Source organism: Pristiophorus japonicus, chromosome 13 (genome assembly GCF_044704955.1).
Source record: "Pristiophorus japonicus isolate sPriJap1 chromosome 13, sPriJap1.hap1, whole genome shotgun sequence".
Classification (NCBI taxonomy): domain Eukaryota; kingdom Metazoa; phylum Chordata; class Chondrichthyes; family Pristiophoridae; genus Pristiophorus; species Pristiophorus japonicus.
The window spans coordinates 73,791,695-73,811,210 of record NC_091989.1 but is presented as its reverse complement, the minus strand read 5'-3'; the positions used below and the strand labels follow the sequence as shown (position 1 = coordinate 73,811,210).

The window sequence follows — 19,516 nt, the reverse complement described above, 5'->3', positions numbered from 1 at the left end:
CTCTCTCTCTCCTCCCTCACTCTCTCTCCCTCACACACACTTACTCTCCCTATCTCCTCCCTCGCTCACTCACTCTCCCTCCATCATTCCCCCCTCGCTCCCTCCCTCAATCCATTTCCCTCACTCTCTCTCTCACACTCTATCTATCTTTCTTTCTTTACCTCCCTCACTCCCTTTTCCTCCCTCACTCTCTCCCTCGCCCTCCCTCTCACTATCTCTTCTCTCTCTCCCTTTTCCTCTCTCTCCCCCCCTCTTCCTCCCTCCCACTCTCACTCTCTCTTCCTCCCTCCCTCACTCTCATTCACTCTCTTCCTCCCTCCCTCACTCTCATTCACTCTCTTCCTCCCTCCCTCACTCTCATTCACTCTCTTCCTCCCTCCCTCACTCTCATTCACTCTCTTCCTCTCACTCACTCACCCTTTCTCTCTCCTTCCCTCACTTTCTTTACCTCTCTCTACCTCTCTACCTCATTCACTCACTCCTCACCCTCCCTGCCCTCGCTCTCTCACCCACTCTACCTCGCTCTCCCTCCCTCTCACTCACCCTCCCTCAGTCTCTCTTCCCCGTCTCCCTCCCCCGGTTGCCGGGGTAACCGCCCCTCCCCCACGCTCCCACAATGCACTCTGACCATGGCCGAGGCGGGTAAGTGGCGGCGGTGTCACTCGGATTTCGGGCCTTGTTTCCCCGGAGCGGGGAGCGGGGGCTCGGTGGGGTGGCGCTGGGGTTGGTGCCGATGCTCCGGGTCTGAGGCGCAGGCCGCGGGCGGAACCTGAGGCCCCGGGTGGGAACAAGCCCGGACCACGGCCTATAACTGCTGGGGCCCGCGGCACCGCCCAGCCCCGGCCCGCGGCTCCCTCCTCCCAGCCCGGGCCGTCGCTCCCCCATCGTCCCCTCCTCTCCCTCTCCCCCGTCATTGCCCACAGTCAGGGTATCATTTGATGGTTTTAAACCTGTTCCCTGAGGTGAGGATCAGTGCCACAACTCGAGCACCAGACTCCTGGAACACGGGTTAGAGAGAGATCTTCATATTGATTGGACAAATCAAACTGGCCAGGGTCGCTTTGAAGAATAGTTCATAGTGTATTTGGGTCGGTTTCTTAGAGCAATATGTTGTGGAACCAACCAGGGAGCAGACTGTTTTAGATCTGGTAATGTGTAAAGAGACAGGATTAATTAATGATCTCATAGTAAAGGATCCTCTTTGGAAGAGTGATCATAGCATGGTAGAATTTCAAATTCAGCTTGAGGGCGAGAAAGCTAGGTCTCAAACAAGTGTCCTGAATAAAGGCAATTGCAAAGGTATGAAGGTAGAGTTGGCTAAAGTGGACTGGGAAAGTAGACTAAAGGGAAAGATGGTAGATAAGCAGTGGCAAACATTAAGGAGATATTTCATAACTCTGAGCAAAGATATATTCTAGTGAGAAAGAGGCACTCTTAAGAGAAGGATGAACCATCTGTGGTTAACTAAGGAATAAATGATGGGATCAAATCAAATGTTGTGAAGATTAGTGGAAGGCCAGAGGATTGGGAAATTTTTAGAAACCAGCAAAGGATGACTAAAAAAAAAGTGAGAGAAGATAGTTTATGAGAGTAAACTAGCAAGAAATATAAAAACAGACAGTAAGAGCTTCTACAGGTATATAAAAAGAGAGTGGCTAAAGTAAACATTGGTCCCCTGGAGGATGAGACTGGGGAATTAATAATGGGAAACAGAAATGGCAGAGACTTTGAACAAATATTTTGTATTAGTCTTCATGGTAGAAGACACTAAAAGCATCTCAATAATTGAGAATCAAGGGGCTATAGGAAGGGGGAACTTAAAATAATCACTATCACTGGAGAAAAAGTACTAGGCAAACTAATGGGACTAAAGGTGGACAAGTCCCCTGGACCTGATGGCCTGCATCCTAGGGTCTTAAAAGAAGTGGCTGTATTGGTTGTAATCTACCGAAATTCCCTGGATTCTGGTGAGGTCCCAGTGGATTGGAAAACTGCAAATGTAATGCCTCTGCTTAAGAAAGGAGGGAGACAGAAAGCAGGAAACTATAGACCAGTTAGCCTAACATCTGTCATTGGGAAAATGCTGGAGTCCATTATTAAGGAAGTAATGGCAGGACATTTAGAAAATCATCATGCAGTCAAGCAGAGTCAGCATGGTTTTATGAAAGGGAAATCATGTTGGACAAATTTATTAGAGTTCTTTGAGGATGTAATGAGCAGGGTGGATGAAGGGGAACCAGTGGATGTGGTGTATTTGGATTTCCAGAAGGCATTCGATAAGGTGCCACATGTACAGTTACTGCACAAGATAAGAGCTCACGGGGTTGGGGGTAATATATTAGCATGGATAGAGGATTGGCTAACTAACAGAAAACAGAGAGTCGGGATAAATGGGTCATTTTCAGGTTTGCAAACAGTAACTAGTGGGGTGCCGCAGCAATCAGTGCTGGGGCCTCAACTATTTACAATCTAGATTAATGACTTGGAGTGTAATGTAGCCAAGTTTTCTGGTGATATAAAGCTGGGTGGGAAAGCAAGTTGTGAGGAGGACACAAAAAATCTGCAAAAAGATATAGATAGGCTAAGTGAGTGGTGTACTCCTTGGAGTTTAGAAGAATGAGAGATGATCTTATTGAAACACATAAAATATACTGAGGAGATTTGACAGGTTGATGCAGAGAGGATGTTTCCCCTCGTGGGGAAATCTCGAACTGGGGGCATAGTTTCAGAATAAGGTGCCGCCCATTTAAAACGGAAATGAGGAATTTCTTCTCTGAGGGTTGTGAATCTTTGGAACTCTTTACCCCAGTGAGCTGTGGAGGCTGGGTCATTGAATATATATAAGGTGGAGATCGATAAATTTTTGAACGATGAGGGAGTCCAGAGTTATGGGGAGCGGGCAGGGAAGTGAAGTTGAGGCCAGGATAAGATCAGCCATGATATTAAATGGCGGAGCAGGCTTGAGGGGCCAAATGGCCGACTCCTGCTCCTATTTCTTATGTTCTTATGACCTACAGTTCTAGCATTGACATTCAACAAAAAAATTGTTCCACTAATGTAAGAAATACACATTTTAATAAATAATTAGAAGTCATAAATTTCATATAAATAACTAGAGCAGTAGGGAAGTATTCACAAAGTGGTGTGTAGTCACTTGTTCTCATTCCCTGGTCACAACCAACATGTCCTTATGAAGTAGAGGGATCGTGGTCGGTGTGTGCACAAAGAATATACATGTTCAGTTCTGTGATTTGTGCAGATCTGTGTGACCAAAGACAAGTTTTCTGCTCAGGAATGATATTGGAATCAGCTTGGTGCTGACCTGTTTAATTGTTTCACGTTTATACTATAACCGTGCAACGTTAAACATGATCAACAATCCGTTCATTTTTAACATCAGAAGGTTGTGGGTTCAAGTCCCAAAAATCTAGGCTGACACCCAGTGCAGTGCTGAGGGAGTGCTGCACTGTCGGAGATGCCGTCTTTCGGATGAGACGTTAAACCGAGGCCCCGTCTGCTCTCTCAAGTGGACGTAAAAGATCCCATGGCACTATTTCGAAGAAGAGCAGGGGAGTTATCCCCGGTGTCCTGCGGCCAATACTTATCCCTCAACCAACATAACAAAAACAGATTATCTGGTCTTTACCACATTGCTGCTTGTGGGAGCTTGCTGTGCGCAAATTGGCTGCGGCATCACCTGCGTGACAACAGTGACTACACTTTAACAGTACTTCATTGGCTGTAAAGTGCTTTGGGACGTGAAAGGTGCTATAGAAATGTAAGGCTTTTTTCTTTTTCTTTCGAAAGATAAAGATCTCCAAGGCACGGATGGTCCTGGAGCTCTGGGTGGGATTGATGTTCGAAGGCGGATCCCCATCAAGTTAATCTCCAAACAGTCGAACCGCAATAGAGTCTCTTCTCGAAGTCAGAGAAATATGAGCCGAAGTTCTTCAAAGTCGCTACCCCAAGATGAAGGTGACGGAATCATAGATGAATTGCACAAAATGAATAAAAAAGTAGTTTGGTGCCGTTGAATGGCATTTCACCAGACTGACTGGGCCGGTATTGAAACATAGAAACATAAAATAGGTGCAGGAGCAGGTCATTCGGCCCTTCGAGCCTGCACCACCATTCAATATGATCATGGCTGATCATGCAACTTCAGTACCCCATTCCTGCTTTCTCTCCATACCCCTTGATCCCCTTAGCCATAAGGGCTACATCTAACTCCCTTTTGAATATATCTAATGAACTGGCCTCAATAACTTTCTGTGGTAGAGAATTCCACAGGTTCACAACTCTCTGAGTGAAGAAGTTTTTCCTCATCTCGGTCTGAAATGGCTTATTCCTTATCCTTAGACTGTGACCCCTGGTTCTGGACTTCCCCAACATCTGGAACATTCTTCCTGCATCTAACCTGTCCAATCCCGTCAGAATTTTATATGTCTCAATAAGGTCCTCTCTCATTCTTCTAAATTCCAGTGAATACAAGCCCAGTCGATCCAGTCTTTCTTCATATGTCAGTCTTGCCATCCCAGGAATCAGTCTGGTGAACCTTCCCTGCACTCAATAGCAAGAATGTCCTTCCTCAGATTAGGAGACCAAAACTACACAATATTCAAGGTGTGGCCTCACCAATTCCCTGAACAACTGCAGTAAGACCTCCCTGCTCCGATACTCAAATTCTCTCGCTATGAAGGTCAACATGCAACTTACCGTCACCGCCTACTGTACCTGCATACCAGTACTTTCAATGACTGATGTACCATGACACCCAGGTCTCGTTGCACCTCCCCTTTTCCTAATCTGTCACCATTCAGATAATATTCTGCCTTCCTGTTTTTGCCCCCAAAGTGGATAACCTCACATTTATCCACATTACACTGCATCTGCCATACATTTTCCCACTCACCTAACCTGTCCAAGTCACCCTGCAGCTTCTTAGCATCCTCCTCACAGCTCACACTGCCACCCAGCTTAGTGTCATCTGCAAACTTGGAGATATTACATTCAATTCCTTTGTCCAAATCATTAATGTATATTGTAAATAGCTGGGGTCCCAGCACTGAACCTTGCGGTACCCCAGTAGCCACTGCCTGCTATTCTGAAAAGGACCCGTTTATCCCGACTCTCTGCTTCCTGCCTGCCAACCAGTTCTCTATCCACGTCAGTACATTTCCCCCGATGCTTTAATTTTGCACACTAATCTCTTGTGTGGGACCTTGTCAAAAGCCTTTTGAAAGTCCAAATGCACCACATCCACTGGTTCTCCCTTATCCACTCTACTAGTTACAGCCTCAAAAAATTCTAGAAGATTTGTCAAGCATGATTTCCCTTTCATAAATCCATGCTAACTTGGACCGATCCTGTCACTGATTTCCAAATGCGTTGCTATTACATCTTTAATAGTTGATTCCAACATTTTCCCCACCACCGATGTCAGGTTGACCGATCTTTAATTCCCTGTTTTTTCTCTCCCTTTTTTAAAAAGTGGGGTTACATTAGCTACCCTCCAGTCCATAGGAACTGATCCAGAGTCTATAGAATGTTGGAAAATGATCACAAATGCATCCACTATTTCTTGGGGCACTTCCTTAAGTACTCTGGGATGCAGACTATCAGGCCCTGGGGATTTATCGGCCTTCAGTCCCATCAATTTCCCTAACATTTCCTGACTAATAAGGATTTCCTTCAGTTCCTCCTCGTTAGACCCTCGGTCCCCTAGTATTTCCGGAAGGTTATTTGTGTCTTCCTCAGTGAAGACCGAACCAAAGTATTTGTTCAGTTGGTCTGCTATTTCTTTGTTCCCCATTATAAATTCACCTGATTCTGACTGCAAGGGACCTACATTTGTCTTCACTAATCTTTTTCTCTTCACATATCTACAGAAGCTTTTGCAGTCAGTTTTTATGTTCCCTGCAAGTTTACTCATACTCTATTTTCTCTCTCCTAATTAAACCCTTTGTCCTCCTCTGCTGAATTCTAAATTTCTCCCAGTCCTCAGGTTTGCTGCTTTTTCTGGCCAGTTTATCTGCCTCTTAGATTCAACACTATCCCTAATTTCCCTTGTTAGCCACGGTTGAGCCACCTTCCCCGTGTTATTTTTACGCCAGACAGGGGTGTACAATTGTTGAAGTTCATCCATGTGATCTTTAAATGTCTGCCATTGCCTATCCACCATCAATCCTTTAAGTATTATTCGCCAGTCTATTCTAGCCAATTCATGTCTCATACCATCGAAGTTACCTTTCCTTAAGTTCAGGACCCTAGTCTCTGAATTAACTGTGTCACTCTCCACCTTAATAAAGAATTCTACCATATTATGGTCACTCTTCCCCAAGGGGCCTCGCACAACAAGATTGATAATTAATCCTCTCTTGTTACACAACACCCAGTCTCGGATGGTCAGCCCTGTAGTTGGTTCCTCGACATATTGGTCTAGAAAACCATCCCTAATACACTCCAGGAAATTGACCATCATGGGATAGAATTTCCGTTGTGGGTGCATGCGACAATCCAGGCGCATATAGTTACGGTTCACGGTTCCATCCAAACTCTTGCATAATTATAAACTTAAAACCTTCCATGAATGAGCACAAGCGGGCTGTCTTTATTTTTTCTCCTTGCATTAAAAATATTCCGTGATATATTTAAGAGCGCTAACCTGTTGCAGTTTTCTTAATGCTGTTGGAAATGGGTTTATCACAAATCAGCATTTTTCATCAGTGTCTGCCACCTGTGAGTAACCTGATTTTAAATAAACTGAAAATGGCTTTGAATATGATACTGAACCATTTACTAGTTCCTTTGGTGTATACTAGTCAGTTTTTAAATAAATTAAATATTTAAAAAAATGCAATAACTTTAAATAGGTGCCTACTAGTGCCCGTGCACCTAAGGTCACACAAAATCCGTTGGCACTGGACGTAACTTGAGGTTGAAATTTCTCAATCTTTTGCGTGGGATTGGTTTCAGGCGAATTGTGCTGAAAAAAACAGCACAACCTAGTGAGAACTTTACCCCAGAATGTACAGCACAGAAACACCATTCGGCCCCACTGCTCCACACGAGCCTCCTCCCACCCTACTTCATCTCACCCTATCCTCATAACTTTCTATTCCTTTCTCCCTCGTGTGTTTATCCAGCTTCCTCTTAAGAACAGATTGGCAATTGGTAAAGGATGCATAGCTATAGATTTGCTGACCTTGCCCTTTAAATGAGGGTATGCCATTCCTCTCTTGCCCTGTTCAGGTGTCAGTGGGCATCTCTCAGCTGCTCCTGAGATGGTGACCTGTGCCCAGGTCTTGCCAGTTGCACTGTCGAGCAGATGAGTGGTTGTTAACACTGAGCTGGTGGGCTGTCTCCCTCTCCCACTTGTGGATTGTTCCTGTCCTGTGTCCAGCAACTCCCAGACCAGCTGTCAGGTAGCATCACTTGTGATATTCCAGAGTTCGCTACTTTTTATAAATTGAGAAAAGCTTCTGTTGTAAAGCTTTTCATTGCTTCTGATATATTGCAGAAGGATTTGACTACAATGAAGATGAGAGCTATGAATGCAAGGGTGGAGAGCTGTTTGGGAGCCAGCGCCGATTGCCTCTGCAGTTTTTCTGGGATTTTAAGGTAATATTTGAATATTGATATAAATGAACACATACCTATAGATATTGGAATAATATAAGTCATGGAGTTTGAACATGTTTTATAGATAAATCTGTTGGGTGAGAAAGATGATACTCCCATTCATTTCTGTGATAAATGTGGATTGCCAATCAAGATATACGGACGCATGGTGAGTGATGTCATCGCAATATTCTCAGCTAGAATTTGGTGGATTCTCCTCATGAGCAGAATGTGGCGTTGTATGTTTCCTGCTTTCTCCCGATTTGGTATTTAAAGAGTTACATGGAAACTAGTAACAGAAATTGTAATTTTGTTGAAAAATGTGAAGGGGGTGAAATTGCCTTGCACCCAATTGGGGACAGTAACCCACTCAGGGGGGACTTCCTGCGCATTAGTCCCAGTGATGTGTTACATTCAGATTTCCAGTTCTTTTAGCAGATCACCTGACATTCCCGGTTTTACAATTCAATGGTAAACAGTATAATTGTGTGTTTAAAAAAATCTTCCAAAAGGCCAAAGATAATTGGCTCACAAGCTGACCATTCCTTTCAAACCATTTCATATCATAGACATAGAAACATAGAAAATAGGTGCAGGAGTAGGCCATTCGGCCCTTCTAGCCTGCACCGCCATTCAATGAGTTCATGGCTGAACATGCAACTTCAGTACCCCATTCCTGCTTTCTCGCCATACCCCTTGATCCCCCTAGTAGTATGGACTTATCTAACTCCTGGGGTGAAACACTACGGCTCAGAATGTCTTTACTATAAATTTAGCACTTTTGTGTGATGTACACAGGGAAGGTGAATTTAATTTTCTGTTACCTCATAATTGTGCATTTCTTCACAGATTCCATGTAAACATGTGTTCTGTTTCAACTGTGCAAGTTTGCATGAGAAAAAGGGTGACAAGATGTGTCCCGGGTAAGATGTGTTCTATTATTTAGCTAGCAACTAGAATTTACACTGCCTGGGTTTCTTAATATCAAAATTATTTAAAACTTTTTTTCTCCGTATAAGACGGAATGCTTGTAACACAAATCACAGCTCCGTAATATTGCCAGTTATTTCACTAATGTTTCCATGCCCTATTTATATTATATTCTGTAGACTAGCTGAGCACTATACACCTGTCCTCAGCACAACAGATAGTATTTGTGTGCTCCTCCCTCCAAACCCAGAATTTGGCACAACTGTGTACATTGTTGACTGTTGATCATGATGCCAACGAGAACCATGGTGCAGCAACATACAGAAAGGAAACAGTGCAGAGTATGGACACAGTGCAATCAACAGCTGTCCTGTAGCTCGGTCATTGGCTATTGCATTATATCCCTAACCCTCTGATTCGTGCTCCCATCTAGTGAGGCTCCACAGACTTGCTTAATTTATGGCTTATTCTATGGCTTAATTCCCAATTGTAGATTGAAATGGCTTTGTATAAGAGAGCACGTAAGCCAATTGTGCTATTTTTCATCCATTGCATTAAAGATGGGGAATTTTTGATTTTATAGTACAGAAGTCATCCTTGGTCTTTTGTATCTGTGCCACTTCTAGACTAGAGCAATCCCAAACTAATCCCACTGCCCCTCTCTCCCCACATCCCTGTATCAGTTCAGAACTACGCTGCCCCAGTCTTTTCCCCCCTCCGCCCCAATAGCCCAGTATCAATCCCAAACTAATCCCACTGCCCCTCTTTCCCCATTGCCCAGTATCAATCCCAAACTAATCCCACTGCCCCTCTCTCCCCATAGCCCTGTATCAGTTCAGAACTACGCTGCCCCAGTCTTTCCCCCCCCCCCCCCCGCCCCAATAGCCCAGTATCAATCCAAAACTAATCCCACTGCCCATCTTTCCCCATTGCCCAGTATCAATCCCAAACTAATCCCACTGCCTCACTCTCCATTGCCTAGTATCAATCCCAAACTAATCCCACTGCCCCGCTCTCCATTGCCCAGTATCAATCCCAAACTAATCCCACTGCCCCTCTTTCTCCATTGCCCAGTATCAATCCCAAACTAATCCCACTGCCTCACTCTCCATTGCCTAGTATCAATCCCAAACTAATCCCACTGCCCCGCTCTCCATTGCCCAGTATCAATCCCAAACTAATCCCACTGCTCCGCTCTCCATTGCACAGTATCAATCCCAAACTAATCCCACTGCCCCGCTCTCCATTGCCCAGTATCAATCCTAAACTAATCCCACTGCCCCGCTCTCCATTGCCCAGTATCAATCCCAAACTAATCCCACTGCCCTGCTCTCCATTGCACAGTATCAATCCCAAACTAATCCCACTGCCCCGCTCTCCATTGCCCAGTATCAATCCCAAACTAATCCCACTGCCCCGCTCTCCATTGCCCAGTATCAATCCCAAACTAATCCCACTGCCCCGCTCTCCATTGCCCAGTATCAATCCCAAACTAATCCCACTGCTCCGCTCTCCATTGCACAGTATCAATCCCAAACTAATCCCACTGCTCCGCTCTCCATTGCCCAGTATCAACCCCAAACTAATCCCACTGCCCCGCTCTCCATTGCCCAGTATCAATCCCAAACTAATCTCACTAACCCACTCTCCCCATAGCCCTGTATCCTCCTCTTCAAGTATTTACCAATTTTTCTCATAAAGTGCAGTGGTCTTTACCTCAACCACTCCCCTTGGCAAAGCATTTCATACTCATAGAATGGTTGCAACACAGGCGGCCATTCAGCCCGTTGAACCCGTGCCGGCTCTCTGCAAGAGCACTTCAGCTAGTCCCACTCCCCAGCAAATGTTTTTCTTTCTGATATTTATCCAACTCTCTTTTGAAAGCAGTGATTGAGTCTGCGTTCTCCACTTCCCTTTCAGGACGTGCATTCCTGATCCTAACCACTCGCTGGGTAGAAAAGTTTTTCTTATGTCGCCTTTGATTCTTCTGCCAATCACCATAAATCTGTGTCCTCTGGTTCTCGACCCTTCCACCAATGGGAACAGTTTCTCTCTATCTACTCTGTCCAGACCCCTCATGATTTTGAACACCTCGATCAAATCTCCTCTCAACCTTCTCCGCTCAAAGGAGAACAACCCCAGCTTCTCCAGTCTATCCACGTAACTGAAGTCCATTATCCCTGGAATCATTCTCGTAAACCTTATCTGCACCCTCTCTAAGGCTTTCACATCCTTCCTCGAGTGTGGTGCCCAGAATTGGGCACAGTACTCCAGCTGGGGCCGAACCAGTGTTTTATTTCCAGGCTTCTGTACTCTATACTGATATTCATGAAGCCCAGGATCCCGTAAGCATTTTTAACTGCAACCTGCCCTGCCCTGCCCTGGCCTTCCACCTTCAACGATTTGTGCACATGTACCCCTAGGTCTCCCTGTTCATGCACCTCCTTTAGGATTGTACGCTTTTTTTATATTTCCCCTCATTCTACCAAAATATATCACTTCGCACATTTCTCCGTTAAATTTTATCTGCCCCGTGTCTGCCCATTCCACCAGCCTATTTATGTTTTCCTGAAGTCGATCACTCTCCTCCTCACTGTTCACTGTACTTCCAAGTTTTATATCATCTGCAAATTTTGAAATTGTGGCCTGTACACCCAAATCCAAGTCATTAATATAATCAAGAAAAGCAGCGGTCCCAGAACCGATCCCTGAGGAACACCACTGTATACCTTCCTCCAGTCCGAAAAACAACCGTTCACCACTACTCTCTGTCTCCTGTCACTGAGACAATTCCATATCCATGCTGCCACTGTCCCTTTTATTCCATGAACTTGCCAACAACTTGCTGTGTATATACATATTTCCTAACCCCCCTTCATTTTCTTTAAGGTTTTAATTGATGACCCTTTGTAAATGAATGCCCAATCAGAGGAAATAGTCCAGGCTTCTTCACCTCCTCTTGGCCTTTTCTGCAGTTTGGCCCTCCTTCACTGCAGTAATGTCTCCATGCAGACTGAGCTTGTGATATGATACTTAAGATGTGTAATTTATATGAAAACAAAGGGCATGAAAAGACAACTGGTCCATTGAGTCTGCCCCATACTATCATAGTGCAACTTATGCAAATCATCACCCTCATGCATGACCCCAGGCCCCAGCCACACAATCTCCTGGGGGAGGGAGAAATCTTGGGCAATATAGGATAGAGAAATTCCTCTCCAACCCCCACACACAATTAAACAAGTTTGAGGGGACCATGGTGATATGGTGTACACTGCCCCACATCACCCACTTTCTGTGTGGTTATGTTGCTCACACTCGGGAACCCGTCCCTTCAGAACATGTGCAACAAATCACACTCGTTAACTGAGCTGGTAGCAGTACCTCTTGGCACCTTGCTTGTGAAAGTTCTAATCATGTCCCCTGGTCCTCCCTAGCCTATCACAAATCAATCTTTTCAATATTTTAAAGGAGTCAATCAAATCTCCTCCAAGTCAACGAAGAGCCTTTAAACGATGTATCAATTCAGTGACTCTCTGACTCTTTTCTGTTATCACCCATCAAGTGAGAGGACCAAAACTAGTCTAAATAAGGTGTTACACAAACATAGTGTAGTATCTTTTGTGTATTTGATTGTCCCGGCAATACAACCTAACTCTACTTGCTTTTGCAGTAGTCCTGCAGCACTGGCCTTCAGAGATGAACATACTGTAACATCCAGGCCTTTCTCTCACTCAACAACCTTAAGCACGTGAATCTCCGTGTGCGTAATACCACGTTTCTCTCTATTAAACGACATCCAACAGATGTAGGCTTGCTCTCACATTGCATTGAAATCTGCCTGTAATCTATTTTCTTGTGTAAGGACCTAACACCTGCACATATCTTTGTATCATCCGTGAAGCTGGCGACTGTTCCCCCTTGGTGCTTTCATTCAGGTCATTAATCAAGGCGATGAAGGGTAATGCACTTGCCGCCGATTCCCTGTAGAACTTGACAAGTAACCAGTCCTCATGCAGAAACCCAGCTATAAATAATGACTTTCTGTCTACGAGAATGCAACGAATTCCTTATCCAACACAAAATGTGCTTGCTAATCTCACAAGCTGCAGCCTTATCAATTAAGCTATAGTTTAGGCATTTAGAAAGTTGGGTTCTGTGAAGTCGACTGGACTACCAACATCCGCCAACCTAGGAACTTGCTCATAAACATCCAGCCAGGCTCATGAGATAACCCTTCTTTCCAGAACCTATGTTGGGAGTCTCTTACAACCCCTTCTTTGTCCAGAGCATCTCTAATGATCCAGCAATTTGCCTATAGCCAAAGTCAAGCTAATGGGCCTGTCATTTTGCAGGTCATTGTAATATTGGCACCACACTTCTGTGCAGTCCCTGGGAACAATGCCAGTGAGCTGTGAGATATGAGCAAAAAGGCCACATTTCTTTGCATTCCCTTGGTCAAATGCAGTCAGGGACAGCTGTTTTGAGACCCTTAATTCTAGCCAGGACTATATTGGCACCAATTGGACACTTCCAACTTGAGCACCACAATGTAGTAATGGTAACTTAGCATTGTCTTCTGTAATCAACACAACCTTTGGATTGAGCTTAGTCACATTTCTGGGAGCATCTTTTAGAGCACTGGTCAGTGGAAAGAAAACTGAAATTTGTAGATTTTGCAAAGATATACTGGGATAAGGTAAATGTTTGTAGTGAGGTAGTGATGTTCAGGACTCTTTCTCTCGTTGCTTCGACAAGGAGGGGTGACCTGGTAATGAAGTCGAGCAAGTAGGCAATCTAAATAGAGTGGGTCATTTGAAGTGACCACAATATAATTCGGGTCAGTGTAAGAATAGAAAAGTTATGGGCAACGGTGCTTGACTGGAAAAAGGCCAATAATAGTGAGGGAATTTAAAAATACATTCTTGGGATCTAGGCATCGCTGGCAAGGCCAAGATTTATTGATATAGATTGTGAATAGCTGAGGCCCAAACACTGATCCTTGCGGTACCCCACTTCAACCCAACCCAAAAATCACCCGGTTACTCCTACTCTGCTTTCTGTCCATTAACCAATTCTCTATCCATGCTAATATATTCCCCCCAACTCCATGAGCCCTAATTTTGTGTAATAATGTCTTGGCTATGGGGAAGGAGCTGGGGAGTGGGACTAGTTGGAAAGCTCTACTAAAGAGCCGGCACAGGAACGATGGACCAGATGGGATGCCTTCTAGGTTGTGAGGGAAACAAGCTCTGAGCATAATCTTTCAATCCTCCTTGGATATGGGAGTAGTGCCAGAGGACTGGGGGATTGCAAACGTTACCCCCTGTTCTGATAAACCTGGTAAGTGCAGGCCAGTCAGTCTGACATCAGTGGTGGGGAATTACTAGAGACCATCGTCGAGGACCAAATTCATTCTCACTTGGAGAAGCGTGGGTCAATAAGGGGCAGCCATGTCTGACTATTCTGATATGAATTATTTGAAGTAACGGAGAGGGTTGATGAAGGTTGTGCAATTGATGTTGTATATATGGACTTTAAAAAGGGTTTTGAACCATATAAGACTTGTTTGGAAAATAGAAGTACATATTAAAAGGGCGGTGGTAACTTAGATTTATAATTTTCTAAGGGATAGGAGACAGATGTTTTTCTGAGTGTAGAGATGTTTGCAATGGGGCCCCCCAGGGTGGGTATTAGGACCACTGCTTTTCTTGTTATATATAAATGATCTGGACTTGAGTGCAAGGAGTATAATTTCAAAGTTTGCAGATGATACAAAACTTGGCAATGTAGTAAATAGTGAGCAGGATAATGCAGAGCCAGACTGATGAAATGGGCAGACACATGGCAGTTGCAATTCCATGCAGACAAACGTGAAATCATCTAAATGGTACTATTTTGAGAGGATACAAAAACAGAGGGACCCGGAGATGAATATTCACAAATCTTTGAAGGTGGCAGGCTGAGTTGATAAGGCAGTTAAGAAAGCATATAGGATATTTCAACTTCACCACTTTAGGAAGGACATCAAGGCCATGGAGAAGGTACTGAGGAGGTTTATCAGGATGTTGGCAGGGATGAGGGACTCCAGTTATGTGAAGAGATTGGAGAAGCTGGGATTGCTCTACTTGGAGCAGAGAAGGTTAAGGGGAGACCGAAGAGAGGTATTCAAAATGATGAGTGGTTTTAATCGAGCAAGTAGAGAGAAACTTTCCTCTGGCAAGTGGGTCAGTAACCAGAGGTCATAGATTTAAAATAAGCAGTAAAAGAACTAGAGAGGAAATGTAGAGGCGTTTCTTTACACAGCGTAGTTAAATCTGGAACGCAGTACTTGAAAGGAACTTTGAAAGGCAATTGGACATGGACTCATTTGCAGAGTGCTGGGGAAACGGCTGGGGTGTGGTACTAAATTGGACACGACTGGCCGAATTACCTTCTGTGGTGTAAGATTCTATGATTCTAAACCGGGCCACGAAGTTACAGATTGTGCTGGAATACAATTCTGCTGATGGCCTACAGCACCTCATGGATGCCCAGTTTTGAGCTGTTAGATCTGTTCTTAATCTATCCCATTTAGCACGGTGGTAGTGCCACATGACACGATGGAGGGTGTCCTCAGTGTGAAGATGGGACTTGGTCTCCACATGGACTGTGCCGTTATCACTCCTACCAATGCTGTCATGGACAGATGCATCTGCGACAGGTAGGTTGGTGAGGACCAGGTCAAGTAGGTTTTTCCCTCGTGTTGGTTCGCTCACCACTTGCCACAAGCCCAGTCTGTCCTTCAGGACTTGGTCAGTAGTGGTGCTACCGAGCCACTCTTGGTGACGGACGTTGAAGTCCCCCACCCAGAGTACATTCTGTGCCCTTGCTACCCTCAGTGCTTCCTCTAAGTGGTGTTCAACATGGAGGAGTACTGATTCATCAGCTGAGGGAGGGCGGTAGGAGGTAATCGGCAGGAGGTTTCCTTGCCCATGTTTCACCTGAAGCCATGAGGTACGGAATAAATGTTGAGGACTCCTGGTGAATCTGTCCTGCTGATGTGACAGGACTTACCCAGGGATGGTGATGGAGGAGTCTGTGATATTGGTTGATGGATATGATTCTGTGAATATGACTGTCAGGCTGTTGCTTAACTTGTCTATGGAACATAAAATGAAAGTCAAGGTAAATATAAAGAATATATAGGAAAGTTAGAAAAAGAAAATTTAGAAAGTTTAAGCAGGCGTAGAGAGAAAATTAGCAAATAAAAAATAGTACAACTTTCCATAGACACGTTAGCAGTAAGAGGTAGTGCTAGGGTCACTGGGGTAAAGGTAGCAATTTTGTAATGGAGGGTAATGTAGGGATACCAAATATGTGGTTTGTCACATTTTCCCATAGGAGGTGGTTATTGGAGGCGGGTGGAAATGGTTGTTCCGACAGACCAAACTAAAACAGGTACTCGGGCTGAAGGTAAAGAAATGACTGGGACTTGATTGTTTATACCCAAGCCAGAGGTCCAGGGCATAGGAAATGGGAATTCTCTCTCCATAAAAAGGAGGCAAGGGCAATCTAGGACATTGCAGGCCTATTGGTCATAATCAGCTATAGATCAACTGGACTATCTAAATTGCAAGCACTTGGAGAATCAAGTGGACCAGTCAGAATGAATTTCTAAATGGCACCAGATGCTTGACCAACCTTATTGAATTCCTTGAAGAAATAACACAGGATAAAGAAAGAAATGGAGTGTTACAGTTTGTATGGATTTTAAGAGGCATTTAACAAAGTACCATGTAGGACACTTGCAGCAAAGATAGTGGCACATGGCATGTAGGGGAATGTGGCCAGATTGAGGTGGTTGTGAAGGCAGACAGCCCAGAATACAGCTAAAGGGAAGTTTGTCAGCCTGTATGAATGCAGAGTGTGGTGTTTTGCAACAGCATGTGTTGGGGCTTCTCTTACTTACTATATCAGAGTAACTGCTGCCAACGACCGGAAGCTGCACAGCAACATCCTGCGCACAAATCTCTGTTGGTTTAAGTATTAATGTATAATACTGTAATAATCGCATCAGTCTGTGGAGTTGTGGTTTAATAATGTATAATAATATCGCGGGTTGGTTTGAAGTATTAATGTGTAATAATTTTGCGGGGTGGTGGGGGGAGTGGTTGTGGATATTTATTTGTTTGGAGCGTGAGCTCCACCTGAAGGGAAAGGAGAAGAGAATGAATCATATGGCCTGTTGCCGAATTTTGCTGGCACAGATTTTCTTTTCCTGACTTGGCTGTGTTCGGCAGGAGCATTGCTGCAAAAGCAGGGCCTGAGGCTAAACCTCCCCACTGCCTCACTGCCTCCTCCCTGCTCTGGAATCTGCTCTCCACTTTCCATCTCCATCACCGGCCTGGTGGTACTGACTCACCCCACCGCCACCGCAGGTACCTGCAGTATAAATACAGGGCCTGTTCTATCGCTGGGAGAGCTCTGTGTAAAAAAACTTTTTGAAATTGCGCTTTCGCAACTACTTCCACTGCGCTGGCAGCAGTCGCTGCCTTACTATGGGCCCAAGTTTCCACATGATTTGCGCCTGATTTTTAGGAGCAACTGGTGGAGAACGGACTTTCTTAGAAATCGCAATTCTCCACATTTTTTTTTCTGCAGTTCTAGTGAGGTAGAACAGTTCTACTTTGGAACAGAATTTGTTCTTCAAAAGGGGGCGTGTCCGGCCACTGACGCCTGATTTCAAAGTTTCCACAGTGAAAACGTACTCCAAACTAACTTAGAATGGAGCAAGTGAAGATTTTTGTAGAACTGAAAAAACCTGTTCTACACATTAAAAAATCAGGCGCAGGCTACAAATTAGGCGTCCAGAACGAGATGGGGTGGGGGGGGGGAAGTCATTACATTCTACAGTCAATCCTTATTTATACTTCTACAAATATTATACAAATAATTCAACCTGAATAAACATTTATAAGCAAAGAAAAGATTAAATAAACCATCTTCCTACCTGTGTGAAAGTGCTTCAGCCATCGTTCGTTGCCGCGGGAGGAAACCGCTGTTTGTTGCTGTGGAGGGGAGGGAGGGGAAGGAGACAGCGGTTTGTTGCCGTGAAGGGGAGGGAGGGGAAGGAGACAGCGGTTTGTTGCCGCGGAGGGGAGGGAGGGGGAGGAAACCGCCGTTTGTTGCCGCGGAGGGGAGGGAGGGGAAGGAGACAGCGGTTTGTTGCCGTGAAGGGGAGGGAGGGGAAGGAGACAGCGGTTTGTTGCCGCCGCGGAGGGGAGGGAGGGGGAGGAAACCGCCGTTTGTTGCCATGGAGGGTGGGGAGGGGAAGGAGACAGTGAGAAGGGTAGCCTCAGTGCTGATGTGCTGATGGCAATGTGCTTTTATTAAAAAATGTTCAAAAATTAAACAGCTACAAAGAACTACAAAAATGGCCAAATGCCAATGTTTCCTTCACACTGCGCGTGTGCGAACGCTCCAACGCGCACGCGCAGCGTTGCCGGCAGGAAAAAAACTAATTTAAATAGTACCTGCCCCCTCCCACTTACAAAATCGGCGCGAGTGTAGGCTCCGCCCCCCTGGGCGCCGCGCCAAACAGAGAAGGAGCTGCAAAGCGCTCGAGAATAGCGCGTTTTTTTTCTGGCGCCGTTTTAGGCGCGAAAAACGGCCGCCCAGCTCGGAGGGGCGCGCGTTTTTTATCCTGTGGAAACTTGGGCCCTATATACTGGATTTAGTAACCGAGTACCAACATTGGAATTTGCTGATACCAAATTGGGAAGTGGGGGTGGTGACCGATTGTGATAAATAATGTGAAGCATTGTTAGGCTAGCAGGTTGGGCTGATACAATTTACTAAGAACATAATAATTAGGAGCAAGAGTAGGTCATATGGCCCCTCGAGCCTGCTCCGCCATTCAATAAGATCATGGCTGATCTTTAACCTCAACTCCAATTTTTCCCACACGATAATCATATCTCTTGATTTCCCTTGAATCCAAAAATCTATCTATCTCGGCCTTGAATATACTCAATGACTGAGCATTCACAGCCCTCTGGGACAGAGAATTCCATAGATTCACATTCCTTTGAGTGAAGAAATTCCTCACCTCTGTCTTAAAAGGCCTTCCCCCTTATCCTGAGACTGACCCCTGGTTCTAGACACTCCAGCCCGGGAAACAGCATCTACCCAGTCAATCCCCCTCAGAATCTTATACATTCCAATGAGATTACCTCTCATTCTTCTAAACTCCAGAGACTATAGGCTCAACCTGCTCAATCTCTCCTCACAGGACAACCCTCACATCCCAGGGATCAGTCTAGTGAACCTTTGTTCCACCTTCCTCAGACAAGGAGACCAGAACTGTGCACAGTACTCCAGGTGTGGTCTCTGTACAGTTGTAACAAGACTTCCTTACTCTTGTACTCCAACCTCCTTGCCAATAAAGGCCAACATGCCATTTGCCTTCCTAATTGCTTGCTGTATCTGCATACTAACTCTGTATGAGGACACCTAAATCTCTCTCTACACCAACATTTGCTATTTTTTCACCATGTAAAAAAATATTCTGTTTTTCTATTCTTCCTACCAAAGTGAATAACCTCACATTTCCCCACATTATACTCCATCTGCCACCTTACTGCCCACTCACTTAACCTGTCTATATCCCTTTGCAGGCTCTTTGTGTCCTCCTCGCAGCTTACTTTGCCATCAGCAACTTCGATACGTTACACTTCATCTGTCATTAATATAAATTGTAAATAGCTGAGGCCCCAGTACTGATCCTAGCGGTACCCCACAGCCTGCCAACCTGAAAATGATCCGTTTATCACTACACTGTTTTCTGTCTGTTAACCAATCCTCTATCCATGTTAATACATTACCTCCAACCCCAGGAGCCCTTATCTTGTATAACAACCTTTTATGTGGCACCTTATCGAATGCCCTTTCGAAATCCAAATATACTCCATCCACTGCTTCCCCT

General features: G+C 44.9%; 1 protein-coding gene across 4 annotated transcripts in view; it reads left to right on the top strand.

The window, feature by feature from the left end:
• Positions 1 to 404: 404 nt before the first annotated feature.
• cbll1 (Cbl proto-oncogene-like 1, E3 ubiquitin protein ligase) overlaps positions 405 to 19,516 on the top strand; it is a 39,221-nt gene continuing 20,109 nt past the window's right edge. The window contains exons 1-6 of one of the 4 annotated variants that reach the window (XM_070897652.1): positions 405 to 642; positions 3,808 to 3,975; positions 7,520 to 7,620; positions 7,706 to 7,789; positions 8,470 to 8,543; positions 15,128 to 15,253. In XM_070897652.1, coding sequence (XP_070753753.1) covers positions 630 to 642; positions 3,808 to 3,975; positions 7,520 to 7,620; positions 7,706 to 7,789; positions 8,470 to 8,543; positions 15,128 to 15,253 — 566 coding nt within the window. In that variant the 5' untranslated portion in view covers positions 405 to 629. Of the gene's footprint in view, positions 643 to 704; positions 1,009 to 3,807; positions 3,976 to 7,519; positions 7,621 to 7,705; positions 7,790 to 8,469; positions 8,544 to 15,127; positions 15,254 to 19,516 lie in introns of those variants that run through there. The other 3 variants (XM_070897651.1, XM_070897654.1, XM_070897653.1) reach the window with 3 other exon arrangements.